General features: G+C 51.8%; 1 protein-coding gene across 2 annotated transcripts in view; it reads left to right on the top strand.

The window, feature by feature from the left end:
• The first annotated feature begins 10,954 nt into the window (after positions 1–10,954).
• LOC138246684 (nectin-2-like) overlaps positions 10,955–17,989 on the top strand; it is a 91,453-nt gene continuing 84,418 nt past the window's right edge. For both annotated transcript variants that reach the window (XM_069201453.1, XM_069201452.1), the window contains exon 1: positions 10,955–11,111. In XM_069201453.1, coding sequence (XP_069057554.1) covers positions 11,021–11,111 — 91 coding nt within the window. In that variant the 5' untranslated portion in view covers positions 10,955–11,020. The remainder of the gene's footprint in view (positions 11,112–17,989) is intronic.

Raw genomic sequence — 17,989 nt, 5'->3', positions numbered from 1 at the left:
ACTCAGAGCAGTCCAGTGTGCCAGCAGCACCTCTGTTTCCAAGATGGCAGAGGTCTGGAGCACACTGGAGGAGCTCTGGACACCTCCCAGGGGAGGTGAAGGTCAGGGGAGTGGTCACTCCCCTTTCCTTTGTCCAGTTTCGCGCCAGAGCAGGGGCTAAGGGGTCCCTGAACCGGTGTAGACTGGCTTATGCAGAATTGGGCACCTCTGTGCCCAACAAAGCATTTCCAGAGGCTGGGGGAGGCTACTCCTCCCCTGCCTTCACACCATTTTCCAAAGGGAGAGGGTGTCCCACCCTCTCTCAGAGGAAGTTCTTTGTTCTGCCATCCTGGGCCAGGCCTGGCTGGACCCCAGGAGGGCAGATGCCTGTCTGAGGGGTTGGCAGCAGCAGCAGCTGCAGAGAAACCCCAGGAAGGGCAGTCTGGCAGTACCAGGGTCTGTGCTACAGACCACTGGGATCATGGAATTGTACCAACAATGCCAGGATGGCATAGAAGGGGCCATTCCATGATCATAGACATGTTACATGGCCATATTCGGAGTTACCATGGTGAAGCTACATATAGGTAGTGACCTATATGTAGTGCACGCGTGTAATGGTGTCCCCGCACTCACAAAGTTCAGTGAATTGGCTCTGAACAATGTGGGGGCACCTTGGCTAGTGCCAGGGTGCCCTCACACTAAGTAACTTTGCACCTAACCTTTACCAGGTAAAGGTTAGACATATAGGTGACTTATAAGTTACTTAAGTGCAGTGTAAAATGGCTGTGAAATAACGTGGACGTTATTTCACTCAGGCTGCAGTGGCAGGCCTGTGTAAGAATTGTCAGAGCTCCCTATGGGTGGCAAAAGAAATGCTGCAGCCCATAGGGATCTCCTGGAACCCCAATACCCTGGGTACCTCAGTACCATATACTAGGGGATTATAAGGGTGTTCCAGTAAGCCAATGTAAATTGGTAAAAATGGTCACTAGCCTGTCAGTGACAATTTGGAAAGAAATGAGAGAGCATAACCACTGAGGTTCTGATCAGCAGAGCCTCAGTGAGACAGTTAGTCACTACACAGGTAACACATACAGGCACACTTATGAGCACTGGGGCCCTGGGTTACCAGGGTCCCAGTGACACATACAACTAAAACAACATATATACAGTGAAAAATGGGGGTAACATGCCAGGCAAGATGGTACTTTCCTACAATTAGGCATCACTGGGGCTGGTCGAGCCCTGAGCCTGTGAGTTGTTCTGCTATGAGACTCTCCCAGGGAGATTGCGAGATCTGTGTAACTTTTAAAGTTCCCACACTTCCCCTTTAAGTCATTGTCATTGTGATTCTTGCTGAGAAAATACAGAATGGAAAATCCAAGGAAACTGGACTGTGGAAGTGAAACAAGAAGTTACACAATGTTGAGAGACAAATATTCTTTGTGCAAGCGCACTTCCGGGGCGTTTTCATTTCCCCCACATGTATTTTTAGCCAGGTAGTAGTGTGCTGAGGGAAGCACAGGGGCATGAAGGCTTCAGACGTCACTGGTGAGGTCAGGTTTTGGGGTACACCCCCTAGGAGATGTAATTTGTAGTCGCTGTTAGAAGGACAAACCCGCAACAGCCCTGGAGCTACTGTTGCAAGCTGTGTGCAGCTGAGGGAAGGTATTTACCCCACAAAACTCTTTGGCTTCTCCAGCCACCACTCGCCACTGGTGCCCCCAAAGTCACACACTTTGAAAATGTCAATAAGGACGACTGCCCCTCGTGCTCCTCAGAGAACAAGTGACCCCCTGTGCCACAACTCAGAGGTTACCCAAAACCATACACAATGTCTCAATCCTTGTTGGCCTGAAAGGCGGAGACGTCGGGGCACTGCGGGGCGTACTTACACACCCCTCGCGACACCTTGCGTAGTCCCAGAGTCACTTTTTCAAGTTAAGGCTGCACTAAGGTGGCCTTCTCCCCGTGCCAGATTTACAAATTGGCGAAATGTTTGCACTGCACAATTTGTAAACCCTTGCGCCTTACTTTTCTTTAATAACTTCAAAACGTACTGAAAAGATTAACTCAAAATTGCAAATACCACTCTTTGTGGATCAAGATCTAGCTTTCTGCCAAAGTAGGTGTAATTCTGTTCAGTCCTGTCTAAGGGCCAGATGTAGGAAACTCCCAAATTGCGACTTGCAATTTGCGAGTCCCTGCGACTCGCAAATTGCAAGTCGCAATTTTGATTGCAGAAAGGTGTCTCAGACACCTTCTGCGAGTCGCTATGGGGTCGCAAAGACCCACCTCATTAATATTAATGAGGTGGGTCGCAATTTGCGACCCAATAGCGACTCAGGGCACTCATGGGGATGGAGGCCTGCTGGGAACAGCAGACCTCCATGTCCGTGACTGCTTTTGAATAAAGCAGTTTTTTTTTTTTCAAAGTGCAACCCGTTTTCCTTAAAGGAAAACGAGCTGCACTTTGAAAAATAAACCGAAACCTTTTGTTTAGTTATTTTTCAGGGCAGGTAGTGGTCCATTGGACCACTGCCTGCTCTGAAAAATTATTATTTGGTCCAGTCACAAAGGGGGAGGGGTCCCATGTGGACCCCTTCCAGTTTGCGAGTGGGTTACCATCCACTTCAAGTGGATGGTAACTGCGAGTCCATTTGCGACCGCTTTTGCGGTCGCAAATGGAATTGCATACCACTGCGAATCGCAAGTAGGAAGGGAACACCCCTTCCTATTGCGACTCGGAAATGCATTTTGCGAGTCGGTTCCGACTCGCAAAATGCATTTCTACATAGCAAAGACACATTTGCGACTCGCAAACGGCGATTTTTGCCGTTTGCGAGTCGCAAAGTCTTTGCTACATCTGGCCCTAAAATCCCTTTTGGAAATTGCACAGGGAGGACGTGTTTTGGAATCCCCACTTTTTCTCCACTCCTGCTAGACAAATCATCCCAAAGCATTACAGACAGCAGCTGAATTGAGTGGCAAAATATTTTTGAAAATTTCATGAGGATTTATTGAAGGGCGTCAAAGTTATTAGCAGAACAAAAAAAATATTTTCTATGAAAATTAGGAACTATCAACCAATTAATCAATCAATCAATCAGGATTTTTGTATGTATGCTGTATGTTTATGTATGCTGGTCCTTCGTTGTACAGGGCTTTGTATGCGTGGGTCAGTGTTAGAAAAGGGGTTTCTGGTTGGCTGGGGTGTGCCCCTAAGCCAGGCAGAACCCACCCACTCTAGTCAGGGCGAGGACGTTACACACCCAAGATAACCCCTGCTCACCCCCTTGGTAGCTTGGCACGAGCAGTCAGGCCTATCCCAGAGGCAATGTGTAAAGCGTTTGCACAACACACACAACACATGTGACGCACTAGCCCCACCACAAAGGAAACAGAACACCAAGTTATATAAAAATAAACTGTATTGTACACAACATTGTTAGACCACACACAACATGTCAGTGATACTCTGCTACTCAAGCGGTTGACTGAGTGTTACACAATGCGGCTCCTCTGCAGAGATCATCGGTAGTCACATATAAGACCAATTAATCATTATTCTGCAACATAAGCGTAATAATAAAAGTATAATAAATGCCCATACCAGGAACATTAGAAAATACATTAGCAAGCATGCGGCACATCATATGGCGAGATAAATTAAACGCAGATGCCCCAAAGCGTCACGTTGTCAGTAAAGTGGTACCTGTGCTTCTGATGTAAGAGGCACCTCTAGTGCTATGAAGAACCGGGCCCCCCCTGCGCTCCTGTGCACTACACAGGGGCCGCGCTAGTGAGTGGAGGCAGCAGCACCCCCTCTGGTTGTTATATAGAGCCCCTTCTGGGGCCCGTGCCCAGACCGGGCGCTCCTGGGACCTCTGTGCCCCCCCACCCCTGGGTGACAGCTGGCCCTCCCGGGGGAGGGTGCAAAGCCCAAAACCCCAACGAGGGGAAAAGGAAGGGGCCGTGCGGTGTGGGTGGTGCCTCCGATGATGCCTCCCTCTCCCGATCCACAAGGCCAGGGAGAAAAGAACTGGAGAGAGGCTTAGCGAGCTGGGGAACCTCCGATCAGGCTTGCCTCCCCTCTGCGAGTCGAACCTGGGCTCAGCACCTTCCACGGGCCGCCATCTGCCCAGCAGCAGTGCCTGGCATCTCCCTCTCTCGATCCTGTCTGATCCTCCTGGCGGGCCGGAGGGGTCCATGGTCCTCTCCTCCCCATCACTGACAAGTGCCTGGCATCTCCCTCTCTCGATCCTGTCTGATCCTCCTGGCGGGCCGGAGGGGTCCATGGTCCTCTCCTCCCCATCACTGACAAGTGCCTGGCATCTCCCTCTCTCGATCCTGTCTGATCCTCCTGGCGGGCCGGAGGGGTCCATGGTCCTCTCCTCCCCATCACTGACAAGTGCCTGGCATCTCCCTCTCTCGATCCTGTCTGATCCTCCTGGCGGGCCGGAGGGGTCCATGGTCCTCTCCTCCCCATCACTGACAAGTGCCTGGCAGCTTCCTCTCTCGATCCTGTCTGATCCTCCTGGCGGGCCGGAGGGGTCCATGGTCCTCTCCTCCCCATCACTGACAAGTGCCTGGCATCTCCCTCTCTCGATCCTGTCTGATCCTCCTGGCGGGCCGGAGGGGTCCATGGTCCTCTCCTCCCCATCACTGGCAAGTGCCTGGCAGCTTCCTCGACCTGGGCTAGCGGTGACTTTAGCAAGAGGAGGGCCCCGTTCGTGCCCAGGTGCCCTCATCACGCCTCGCCCGGGGGCACCTCTGGAAGCACGCCCACTCCGGGTCTCGTTTTCTCGTGCCCAGGGGCACCGCGCACAGCTCGTTTCCTACCAGCTGCCCGGGCTGTGGCGGGGATTCCCTTTCCAGCAGATAATAGCAATGCGCTCTCCTGGCGCTTAGAGAACCATAACAACACCCTGATCGGCACAAATGAAAAGCGCTCTCACGATGCTGTAGAATAAGTAGAAAGCGCTCCTCATGCGCTCCAGGCAGTGGCAGGGATCAGGGGCCACTGCACCCTGCCCCTTGGTTGCAGTAGATGGCAGTTCCTGCTAGTGACTCACAGGTCAGAGGTCAGCACAGCAGCAGCAGTCCAAGGCGGTTCCTGGTGAGTCCCTCCAGCAGCATTCTCTGTCCAGTTCCAAGCATGCTCAAGTGCTCCAAAAGTGCTCCAAATTGTGGGAGGAAATCCCCTGTACCCATACTCAGTTTTGCAATAGTTTAAGAAAGAAGGGGACAGGAGGTTCCAACCAGTTACAACTGGTTCTGGGAGTGCTCCCTCTCTCCTCCAGCACAGGCTCCAAACATCAGTTAGGGGTAAACGACCCCTTTGTGTGAGGCCAGAGCATAGCCTTTACAAATGCAGGTGTGCCCCCCTTCTCTCAGCCCAGGAAGACTATTCAGCATGCAGATGAATCTCTGTGACAACTCCACCCTCTTTGTGTAGAGGCTGTCTGAAAAGTATGCACAAAGCCCAGCTGTCACTCTGCTCCACACATAGGTGGTCATTACGAACTTGGTGGTGTGGCCCGCCATGCCGGCGGTGGCAGGAAAACCCGCCAGCCGGCATGGCGGGCCAAACCGCCACATAAACAACACCATGAGAGCCACCATCGGCAGCCCTCACGCACCGCCAGGCTGCCTCCGTCAGGCAGCCTGGCGGAGGTCGGAATCATTATCAGACAGGGCAGCGGTGCTGCCCCTCGGATAATGATCCATAATCCTCCAGCCTTTCCTGGCTGGCGGAAGGGGTGCCCCTGCACTGCCCATGCACTTGGCATGGGCAGTGCAGGGGCCCCTGTGCAGTGCCCCAAGGCGCACGTCACTGCCCGGTTTTCGGGCAGTGATCTCCGCAACAGGTACAGCTGCACCCGCCGCACAGAGGTATTGACGGCAGCTCCATGTGGAGTCCCCATCAATGACCCGGCCAGGCATTCCTCTGGGCCAGAAGGCAGAAACAATGTTTCCGCCCGCCAGCCCAAATGAATGTTTCTAATACGGCCGGCGGGGATCTGGGTGCTCTGGCGGTCAGTAGTTTGACCGCCAGCATGAACACAGCGGTTTCGACCGCCCTGTTCATATTGAGGGCCATAGATTGTAGTCAAGCTGCAAAACACCAGAGTCAAAAGCACAGAGAAATGCTCACTTTCTAGAAGTGACATTTCTATAATGATAATAAAAAATACTGCTATACCAGTAAGCAGCATTTCTCACCACTATCACAACCATACCAAACATGCCTACGCTACCCCTCATAGATCAGACAATACCCCCTACATATGAGGCAGGGCATTTCCAATGCAATCCTATGAGAAGGCAGCACTTACAGCAGTGAGAAACCAAATACGCTGTTTGTCACTACCAGGACAGGCGACACAACAAGGCACATGTCCTGCCATAGGGCTACCTAGGGCCTACCTTAGGGGTGACTAACATGTATTAAAAGGGGAGTTCTGGGCCTCGCAAGTACATTTAGATGCAAGGTCCTGTGGCAGTAAACTACGCAAGCAGGCCCTGCGCTACCAGGCCTTCGACAGGTTTGAAAGGCTACTTTAGAGGGTGGTGCGAGCAGCGGTACAGGCCCATTAGTCACATTTAATTTACAGGCCATGGGTATAGAGATACCACTGTACAAGGGATTTACAGGTAAATTAAATATGCCAATTAGGGGTAAGCCAATCATACCAACTTTAGAAGCGAGAGCACCTGCACTTTAGCACTGATCAGCAGTGGTAAAGTGCTCAGAATCCTAGAGCCAACAGCGAGAGGTCATCAAAAAGAGGAGGAAAGAAGCAAAAAGTCAGGGGTTAAACACGCAAAAAGGTCCAGGCCCAACCCAACCCCCACCAGCCTAAAGCCAGGAGAGACCAATTGTAGGAAAGTACCATCTTGCCTGGCATGTTACCCCCATATTTCACTGTATACATGCTGTTTTAGTCTATGTGTCACTGGGACCCTGCCAGGCAGGGCCCCAGTGCTCATAAATATGTGCCCTGTATGTGTTCCCTGTGTGATGCCTAACTCTCTCACTGAGGCTCTGCTAACCAGAACCTCAGTGGTTATGCTCTCTCTGCTTTCCAAATATGTCACTAACAGGCTAGTGACTAAATTTACCAATTCACATTGGCATACTGATACACCCATAAAATTGCCTAGTATATGGTACTGAGGTACCCAGGGTATAGGGGTTCCAGGAGATCCCTATGGGCTGCAGCATTTCTTTTGCAACCCATAGGGAACTCTGACAATTCTTACACAGGCCTGCCAGGGCAGCCTGCGTGAAATAACGTCCACGTTATTTCAGAGCCATTTACCACTGCACTTAAGTAACTTATAAGTCACCTATATGTCTAACCTTCACCTGGTGAAGGTTGAGTGCAAAGTTACTTAGTGTGTGGGCACCCTGACACTAGCCAAGGTGCCCCCACATCGTTCAGGGCAAATTCCCCGGACTTTGTGAGTGCGGGGACATCATTACACGAGTGCACTGTACATAGGTCACTATCTATGTACAGCGTCACAATGGTAACTCTGAACATGGCCATGTAACATGTCTAAGATCATGGAATTGTCACTGCAATGCCATTCTGGCATTGGGGGGAAAATTCCATGATCCCCCGGGTCTCTAGCACAGAACCTGGGGTACTGCCAAACTGCCTTTCCAGGGTCTCCACTGCAGCTGCTGCTACTGCCAACCCCTCAGACAGGTTTCTGCCCTCCTGGGGTCCTGGCAGCCCTGGCCCAGGAAGGCAAAACAAAGGACTTCCTCTGAGAGAGGGTGTAACACCCTCTCCCTTTGGAAATAGGTGTGAGGGCTGGGGAGGAGTAGCCTCCCCCAGCCTCTGGAAATGCTTTGATGGGCACAGATGGTGCCCATCTCTGCATAAGCCAGTCTACACCAGTTCAGGGATCCCCCAGCCCTGCTCTGGCGCGAAACTGGACAAAGGAAAAGGGAGTGACCACTCCCCTGACCTGCACCTCCCAGGGGAGGTGCCCAGAGCTCCTCCAGTGTGTCCCAGACCGCTGCCATCTTGAAAACAGAGGTGTCTGTGGCACACTGGACTGCTCTGAGTGGCCAGTGCCAGTATGTGACATCAGAGGCTCCTTCTGATAGGCTCTTACCTCTCTTGGTAGCCAATCCTCCTTCCTAGGTAGCCAAACCTCCTTTTCTGGCTATTTAGGGTCTCTCCTCAGGGGAATTCTTCAGATAACGAATGCAAGAGCTCACCAGAGTTCCTCTGCATCTCCCTCTTCGCCTTCTACCAAAGGATCAACCGCGGACTGCTCAGGATGCCTGCAAAACTGCAACAAAGTAGCAAGACGACTACTAGCTGCATTGTAGCGCCTCACCCTTCCGGCTTTCTCGACTTTTTCCAGGTGGTGCATGCTCTGAGGGCTGTCTGCCTTCACCCTGCACTGGAAGCCAAGAAGAAATCTCCCGTGGGTCGACGGAATCTTTCCCCTGCTAACGCAGGCACCAAAAGACTGCATCACCAGTCCTCTGGGTCCCCTCTCATCCTGACGAGCATGGTCTCTGGAACACAGGAATTCTATCCAAGTGACTCCCACAGTCCAGTGATCCTTCAGTCCAAGTTTGGTGGAGGTAAGTCCTTGCCTCTCCACGCTAGACTGCAAACCTGTGTACTGCGTAATTTGCAGCTGCTCTGGCTCCTGTGCACTCTTCCAGGATTTCCTTCATGCACAGCCTAGCCTGGGTCCCCAGCACTCTGTCCTGCAGTGATCAACCCTCTGAGTTGGCCTCTGGCGTCGTGGGACCCTCCTTTGTGACTTTGAGCCAGCTCCAGTTCACAAATCTTCTAAGTGCCTGTTCTGGTAATTCTGCAGGTGCTGCCTGCTTCTGTCAGGGCTCTGTGAGTTACTGAGCACCTCCTCTGTCTCCTCCTTCAAGGGGCCACATCCTGGTCCTTCCTGGGCCACAGCAGCACCCAAAAACCTCTACTGCAACCATTGTAGCTAGCAAGGCTTGTTTGTAGTATTTCTGAGTGAGAACACTTCTGCAACCTTCAGCTCGAAGTGGGACATCTTGCTTCCAAAGGAGAAGTACCTAGTCCTCTTCGTTGTTGCAGAACTCCAAGCTTCTTCCACCCAGAGGCAGCTTCCTTGCACCTTCATCTGGGGTTTTCTGTGCTCCTGCCCCCCCTGGACACTATCACAACTCTTGGACTTGGTCCCCTTGCCTTGCAGGCCCTCAGGTCCAGGAATCTACCTTCAGTGCCTTGCTGGTGTTTGTAGTTCTTGCAGAAAACCCCTATCACATCTATTGTGCTCTTTTGGGGTAGTAGGTGTACTTTACTCCTACTTTTCTAGGGTCTTAGTGTGGGGTATCTTGGACACCCTAACTGTTTTCTTACAGTCCCAGCAACCCTCTACAAGCTCCCATAGGTCTGGGGTGCATTCCTGATTCACATTCCACTTTTGGAATATATGGTTTGTGTTGCCCCTAGACCTATGTCTGCCTATTGCAATCTATTGTAATTCTACACTGTTTGCATTACTTTTCTGACTCTTACTTACCTGTCTTGGGTTTGTGTACATATAACTTGTGTATATTGCTTACCTTCTTACTGAGGGTACGCACTGAGATACTTGTGGCATATTGTCATAAAAATAAAGTACCTTTATTTTTGTAACTCTGAGTATTGTGTTTTCTTATGATATTGTGCATATGATATAAGTGGTATAGTAGGAGCTTTGCATGTCTCCTAGTTCAGCCTAAGCTGTTTTGCCATAGCTACCTTCTATCAGCCTAAGCTGCAAGAAACACCTCTATTCTACTAATAAGGGATAACTGGACCTGGCACAGGGTGTACGTACCACAGGGTATCCACTATAAGCCAGGCCAGCCTCCTACATTGTGGTCCCTGGAACACAGAAGCTGGGTCAAAGTGTCTCCCACAGTCCAGTGGCCCTTCTGTCCAAAGTAAGTCCTTCCCTCCCCACGCCAGACAGCAAACCTGTGTACTGCGTGATTTGCAGCTGCTCCGGCTTCTGTGCACTTTTCCAAGGACTCCTTTGTGCACAACCTAGCCTGGGTCCTCAGCACTCCGTCCTGCATTCCCCAACTCGCTGAGTTGGACTCCGACGTCGTGGGACCCTCCTTTGTGACTCTGAGTCCTCAGATCTTCTAAGTGCCTGTTCCGGTACTTCTGCGGGTGCTGCCTGCTTCTGCGGGGGCTCTCTGAGTTGCTGAGCACCCCCTCTGTCGTGGACGTTATTTCACTCAGGCTGCAGTGGCAGGCCTGCGTAAGAATTGTCAGATCTCCCTATGGGTGGCAAAAGAAATCCTGCAGCCCATAGGGATCTCCTGGAACCCCAATACCCTGGGTACCTCAGTACCATATACAAGGGAATTATATGGGTGAACCAGTGTGCCAATGAGAATTGGTAAAATTAGTCACTAGCGTGCAGTGACAATTTTAGAAAGCAGAGAGAGCATAACCACTGAGGTTCTGGTTAGCAGAGCCTCAGTGAGACAGGTAGGCATCACACAGGGAGCACATACATATAGGCCACAAACCTATGAGCACTGGGGTCCTGGCTAGCAGGATCCCAGTGACACATATCAAACACTCCGACAACTTAGGGTTTTCACTATGAGCACTGGGCCCTGGCTAGCAGGATCCCAGTGAGACAGTGAAAACACCCTGACATGCACTCACAAACAGGCCAAAAGTGGGGGTAACAAGGCTAGAAAGAGGCTACCTTCCTACACCCACCCATGGTCAGGGAGGCTGGCGGCACAGCAGTACTGCCCCCCCCACACCTCCGGCACTTGTTTTCCTCTTAAGCTGGAGCTCCACTGCACCCACACTTCCCCCATCCGCCCCCACCTACCACAGAAACCACAGGCAGTTCCACTGGTCTCTCACATCATGTGTCACTTCCTGCTACAGATGGTGTCAGCTCATCATGTGACTGTCTCACATTGGGGAGGCTTCCACAGGCGAACGGAGCCCATCCTGCATCAGCCAATTGTACCCGAGAAGGGATTCACCACACAGCCCCCATGACAGCCCCTCGGTGGACTCCGGCCATGGCCCGGCTGGGACGGTGGATGGGAGGCCTCTGTCTGCTCACACTTCTGGTGGAAGCACAAGGTGAGGTCCTGCAAGAGTGAGACACTAACTGGTGAGATCTGTGGTGGGAGGGTGAGGTAAAGTTACGCAAGAGTGTGACACTAACTGGTGAGACCTGGTCATGCTGTGGTGGGAGAGTGAGGTAAGGTCATGCAAGTGTGACACTAACTAGTGAGACCTGTGGTGGGAGGGCGAGGTAAGGTCCTGCAAGAGTGTGACACCAACTGATAAGATCTGTGGTGGGAGGGCGAGGTAAAGTTACGCAAGAGTGTGACACTAACTGGTGAGACCTGGTCATGCTGTGGTGGGAGAGTGAGGTAAGGTCATGCAAGTGTGACACTAACTGGTGAGACCTGTGGTGGGAGGGTGAGATATGGTCATGCAAGAGTGTGACACTAACTGGTGAGACCTGGTCATGCTGTGGTGGGAGAGTGAGGTAAGGTCATGCAAGTGTGACACTAACTGGTGAGACCTGTGGTGGGAGGGTGAGATATGGTCATGCAAGAGTGTGACACTAACTGGTGAGACCTGTGGTGGGAGGGCAAGGTAAGGTCCTGTAAGAGTGTGACACTAACTGGTGAGACCTGGTCCTGCTGTGTTGGGAGGGTGAGGTAAGGTCATGCAAGAGTGTGACCCTATGTGGTGAGACCTGTGGTGAAAAGGTGAGGTAAGGTTATGCAAGAGTTTTACTCTGACAGGTGAGACCTGTGATTAAAGTTTGAGGTAAGATCATGTAATCTAATGCTATCCAGGACCCCAGTGACTGTGCTCTCTCCCTTTGAATTTGATTGCTTGGACCACACACACCCCATATTTGGCATACTGGTGCCCCCATATAAGGCCCTAGTATATGGTACCCAGGGCATTGGGGCACCAGGGGATCCCCATGGGCTGCAGCATGTATTATACCACCCATGGGGAGCCCATGCAAAGTGGATCTGCAGGCCTGCCATTGCAGCCTGTGTGAAAGGGTGCATGCACCCTTTTCACCACAGGCCACTGCACCAGGTCACTGTAAGTCACCCCTATGGTAGGCCCTCCTAGCCCAGAGTGCAGGGTGCAGGCACCTGTGTGTGAGGGCACCCCTGCATAAGCCAAGGTGCCCCAACAAACTCCTTCCCTATTTTCATGGACTTTATGAGTGTGGGGATGCCATTTTACATGTGTACTGGACATAGGACACTACTTATGTGCAGCTACATAATGGTAACTCCAAACCTAGGCATGTTTGGTATCAAACATGTCAAAATCATACCCCAGTACTGTTGCCAGTATTGGAAGTATGATTTCATGGATTCCATTGCTCCCACCAGCTTTCTGCTGTTTTCCGGGCATCTCAACCTGCTGCCACCCCTCAGACAGGTTTCTGCCCTCCTGCTGCTTGGTCAGATCAAGCCCAGGAAGACAGAACAAAATATATCCTTTGGAAGAGGGGGATAACACCCTCACCCTTTGGAAATAGGTGTTGCATTGGTTGGGAGGGTTAGACTCCCAAAGCCACTGGTATGCTCTGAAGGGCACATTTGATGCTCTCCTTGCATAAACCAGTCTGCGTCGGTTCAGGGACCTCCAGTACCTGCTCTGGCATGAAACTGGACAATAGAAAGGGGAATGATCACTCTCCTGTCCATTATCACCCCAGGGGTGGTGCCCAGAGCTCCTCCAGAGGGTCCCTTGGTTCTGCCATCTTGTATCCCAGTTGGGCAGAGGCCTCTGGGAGCATCTGAGTGGCCAGGTCAGGCAGGTGACGTCAGAGCCACCTCCTGATTGGTGGTCACCTGACTAGATGACCAATCCCCTTTCCAGGGCTATTTAGGGTCTCCCTCTTGGGTGGGTCCTCAGATTCAATGAACAAACAGCAAGATTCCTCTGCATCATTTACTTCGACTTCTGGCCACTAGAACTGCAAATGGACCCTCAATGAACCGATAATCTGCATCCATGATGAAGATTCTGCTTGCAACATTGTTTCCACAGCTCCTTCCAGCTTCTGCAACATTTCCCCAATTGTGCATCCTCTGAGTCTCAAGTCTTCAGTCTGCATGAGAAGGAAGAAGGCATCTCCCTTGAAGTGAAGGAGTCACTCCCCTGCGTCTGCAGGCACCAACAACAACGATGCCCGGCTGCGTGGATCTCCTCTCATCCTGAGCTGCATGGATCCTCCATCACGGGTGGTGGTCTGGAGTGGTCATCGTGGTTCTCTCTGATAGCTGTCCAACTTTGGTGAAGGTAAGCGCTTGCCTTCCCACAGAGGACAGCACCCCTTAAACCACATCTCTTGCAGCTACCAATGCTTGTTGGCATCTCCTCTAAGGGATCTTCAGTCTTATGTAGCCCCAACCTCCAGCACTGTTCTGTGCGATGCAGAGCCTTCTGCGTGCTTCTCTTGTGGCGTGGGACCCTTCTTCAGTTCTATGTGGCTCCTCTGCGACTCCTGTGTCCTTGTCCAGTGGGTCTCCTGTGGGGGCTGCCTCTTCTTCTTTGACCTCTCTGCCTTAATGAGGGTCCCCTGGGACTCCACTTCATGGGTTGAGTCCTCTTGGACCTTACTAGTCCCCGGCAGCTCCACTTTTCCTCTATCGTGACTCTTGCCTTGGTGGCTTTTCCACACCACAGACAGACTACAATCTTCCATCCGGCGTGGGACATCAACTGCACCCTCCAGGAACTCTTCACCAACTCCAGGGATGCATTGCTGACCATCTTCATCCCACCGTCGACCAACTCCTGCAACCACGGCTGGGTGAGTAGTAGCTTCTGCTCCCTCTGGACTTTTCTGCGACTTCTGGACTTGGTCCCCTTCTTTTTCAGGTCTTCCTATTCAGGAAAGCACCACTGGTTTTGTGAAGTCTGTGCACCTCTTACATAGGTGAGACCTGTGGTGGAAGGGCAAGGCAAGGTCATGCAAGAGTATGACACTGAAAGGAGAGACTTGTAGTGGAGAGATAAGGTCATGCAAGAGTGTGACACCACCGAGTGAAACGTATGGTGGAAGGGTGAGGTAAGGTCATGCAAGAGTGTGACACCACCAAGTGAAACGTATGGTGGAAGGGTGAGGTAAGGTCATGCAAGAGTGTGACACCACCAAGTGAAACGTATGGTGGAAGGGTGAGGTAAGGTCATGCAAGAGTGTGACACCACCAAGTGAAACGTATGGTGGAAGGGTGAGGTAAGGTCATGCAAGAGTGTGACACCACCAAGTGAAACGTATGGTGGAAGGGTGAGGTAAGGTCATACACGAGTGTGACACCACCGAGTGAAACGTATGGTGGAAGGGTGAGGTAAGGTCATGCAAGAGTGTGACACCACCGAGTGAAACGTATGGTGGAAGGGTGAGGTAAGGTCATACACGAGTGCGGCATATGAGACTGTCTCCCTCTGGTCAGCACTATAGTAGAAGAGTGAGGTAAGCTTAGGTGAGATTCTGCCACCCACTGGTTAGCGCTGTGGTGGGAGAGAGAGGTAAAGTCATGCAAGAGTGTAACACACACGGGTGAGTGCGGTGGTGGAAGGGTCAGGTAAACCTATGTTAGACGCTGCCACCCACACTGACCAAGAGGTTGAAAGGCGAGATATGCTTGCAAGACTCTTCCGCCCATTGGACTGCTGATGGAAGGGCAAGGTAAACCTATGTCAATCAATCAATCATTCAATCAATGTTCATAACGTGCAGCTACTCACCCGTTAGGGTCTCAGGGCGCTGGGGGGAGGAGTGTAGCGTGTACCGGAGGTGGATTAAAAAAGCCATGTCTTCAGTTCCTTCGTGAAGCTGAGGAGGGAGGTGTTTTTTCTGATGTGGAGAGGAAGGGTGTTCCAGGCGGTGGCTGCGAGGTATGAGAAGGAGCGTCCCCCTGTTCTGGTTTTCCTGATGTGGGGTACTTCTGCAAGAGAAAGCTGGGCTGAGCGTAGGGCCCTGTGGGGTACATGGAAGTTGAGTCGCTGGTTCAGGTAGGCTGACCTGGTGTTGTGGAGGGCTTTGTGTGCGTAGGTGACGATCTGGAAGGTGATTCTTTTCTCTATGGGAAGCCAGTGCAGTATGCATAGGTGTTGCGAGATGTGGCAGTGTAGAGGTAGGTCAAGGATCAGTCTGGCCGCGGTGGATATTATACTTAGGCACCCAGGGCATTGGGGTTCCAGGGGATCCCTATAGGCTGCAGCATTACTTTTGCCACCCATAGGGAGCCCATGCACAGTCTTCTACAGGACTACCATTGCAACCTGTGTGAAAAGGTACATGCTCCATTTCACAGCCATTTACACTGCACCAGGTCATTTATAAGTCACCTATATGTCAGGCCTTCCAACCCTGAAGGCTGGGTACAAAGTACCTGTGTGTGAGGGCACCCCTACACTAGCAGAGGTTCCCGCACAAACTCCAGGCCCATTTTTCCAGACTTCTTGAATGTGGGGATGCCATTTTACGTGTGTACTGGACACAGGTCACTATCTTTGTCCAGCTACATAATGGTAACTCTCAACATAGGCATGTTTACTTTTCTTACATTGAGTATTGTCTTTCTTATGTGTAAGTACTGTGTGACTACAGTGGTATTGCATGAGCTTTGCATGTCTCCTAGTTCAGTCTTGTCTGCTCATCCACAGCTACCTCTAGACAGCCTGGCTTCTAGACACTGACTACATTTCACTAATAAGAAATAACTGGACCTGGTATAAGGTGCAAGTACCTTTGGTAACCACTACAAACCAGGCCAGCCTCCTACAGACAGTACCATCATGGCCAATATAGTGGTGTGGCCCATTCCACCCTCTAGTTGTGGCTCCTGTCACCAACCTATGGGCAACTCTGTCTTCAAGGACAGCAACCCACATTGGCCACTGACAGCTGGCAGGGATAAGAAGTAGGCCTCAGCCCTTCCAGGGCTTTCTAACCTCTGTGGTTTATCAGAGTGTGGGGTGGTAGCCCCAGGTGACTGCCACCCTTTGTCCACTCTCCCTCCCACCAGACCAGGGGTGGTATCCTTAGACTGGTACTCCAGCCCAGGGTCTGTATCCTTCGACTGGACAGGAGTAAGAGGTGAGTACTTACTGCCTCTGCCCTCCTTCCTGGGGCTCTGTACCCTCCTTTAGGGAGTGGTACACACAGACTCCAGAGCTGTCAGGGAGCCTGTGAGGACCATCGTATTCAATTCTCCCACCAGTTTATGGGTGCTAACCTGCAACTGGCCCCCCAACCCAGGGTCTGTACCCTTAGACTGGGCAAGTGCCTGGAAAACAAGGGCTTCTGGGGGAGTACAACCACCCCTAACCTCCCCAATCCTACCCACCCCAAGAAAAACACATTCCTCATGTGTTGTGTGAGAGTCTGCCTGGCTCAGATCTCCGGACTCCTGTCCATTTGACAGTATAAAGCCCTCCCAGGCTAAAAGTGGCATCACAAGGGTCATTTGTGTGAGGTTCTGACCTCAGAGCTGGCAAACCCTGACCTATTGGTCCTCCGCTGGGGATTGTCTCCCCCTTCCACCCCTCCATCTGGGCTTCTGCGCCTTCTTGTCCGGAGTATTGCTGCCAGACACCAGAACTGGTGGGATGCTTGTGACAGCCACCCCCCAAAGTGCTCGTGACACTATGGGACTCCCATCAGTGGATGGTCTCTTGGTACAGACCAAAGTCCTGTGCCCCCCCACTACACTGGGACCTGTCTGGGTGCCTGCAACCTTCCCCCTCACTCTGATGGCAAAAACCTGGGCCATCTCCCTTGGAATCACTCCCCAATTTCGTCCTAGATACTCTGGCACTCACCCAGAGGTCTGCCTCCATTGCAAATTCCCTGAGCTCAGAGAGCTCACACTCCACCAGGTGTTGGTGTAGTTCTGGGAAACTGTGACTGAACATATGTTCTCCAGCAGTTAAATTGTACAGCTCCTCGTGTGTGTTCACCACACTACCCTTCACCCAACCATCCAGTGCCTTGCAATAGTACCCCACATCATCCCCCATCTGGTTAGACAGTGTCGGGCTGACCCTGAAACTCAACCTGTCCTCCTCTGGGGTGACTCCATACACCCTAACCAGGGCTTCGTCAGTGGGGGTACACCTCTCCCTGCCACTTCCTTCTAGAGTCAGTAGAGTGTCCCTCTCAGCACCAGGAATATGACTCCCCATGCTAGTTCCCCAGTCCACCTCAGGGACCCTGCGTACCTCTGGAGCTACCTTGCATGCCTGAGCCCACTGGTGTGTGTCACCTCCTCCTTAGAATTCAGGTCCCTTGGTACGTGGACCTTTCGTTCATTACTGGACATGGTACTTTTTTCTACCACCAGCAGAGCTGAACTCAACCTTTTTGGCTTCCAGCTCCATCTGACTGAGCTCCTGAGCTAAGAGACCTTTCTTCTCCTCAAGGGCAAGGCTCATTTTCTTCAAAGCGTTCTCTCTCTGCTTTAACCTGAGCTGCCTGGATCTCTGCCTATTCTCCAGCTCCTCTGGAGACAGACCTGGAGAGGAAAGACAGCTGACGGCTCTGGAGAGAACTCTTCCACTACTCTGGCTGGTCCCCGCCCCACAGGTGATGCTGGTTCCTCCAGCCATCCCAGTGTAGGAAAGTACCATCTTCCCTGGCATGTTACCCCCATTTTCACTGTATGTATGTTTGTTTTTGCCCTTGTGTCACTTGGACCCTGCCAGGCAGGACCCCAGTGCTCATAATGTATGCCCTGTATGTGTTCCCTGTGTGGTTCCTAACTGTATCACTGAGGCTTTGCTAACCAGAACCTCAGTGTTTATGCTCTCTCTGCTTTTCACAATTGTCACTGCAGGCTAGTGACTATCTTCACCAATTCTCATTGGCACACTGGAACACCCTTATAATTCCCTTGTATATGGCACCTAGGTACCCAGGGTATTGGGGTTCAGGCAATCCCTATGGGCTGCAGCATTTCTTT

The sequence above is a fragment of the Pleurodeles waltl genome, chromosome 7 (assembly GCF_031143425.1).
Source record: "Pleurodeles waltl isolate 20211129_DDA chromosome 7, aPleWal1.hap1.20221129, whole genome shotgun sequence".
NCBI classification, from domain to species: Eukaryota; Metazoa; Chordata; class Amphibia; order Caudata; family Salamandridae; genus Pleurodeles; species Pleurodeles waltl.
This window is presented reverse-complemented; position numbering and strand designations above follow the sequence as displayed.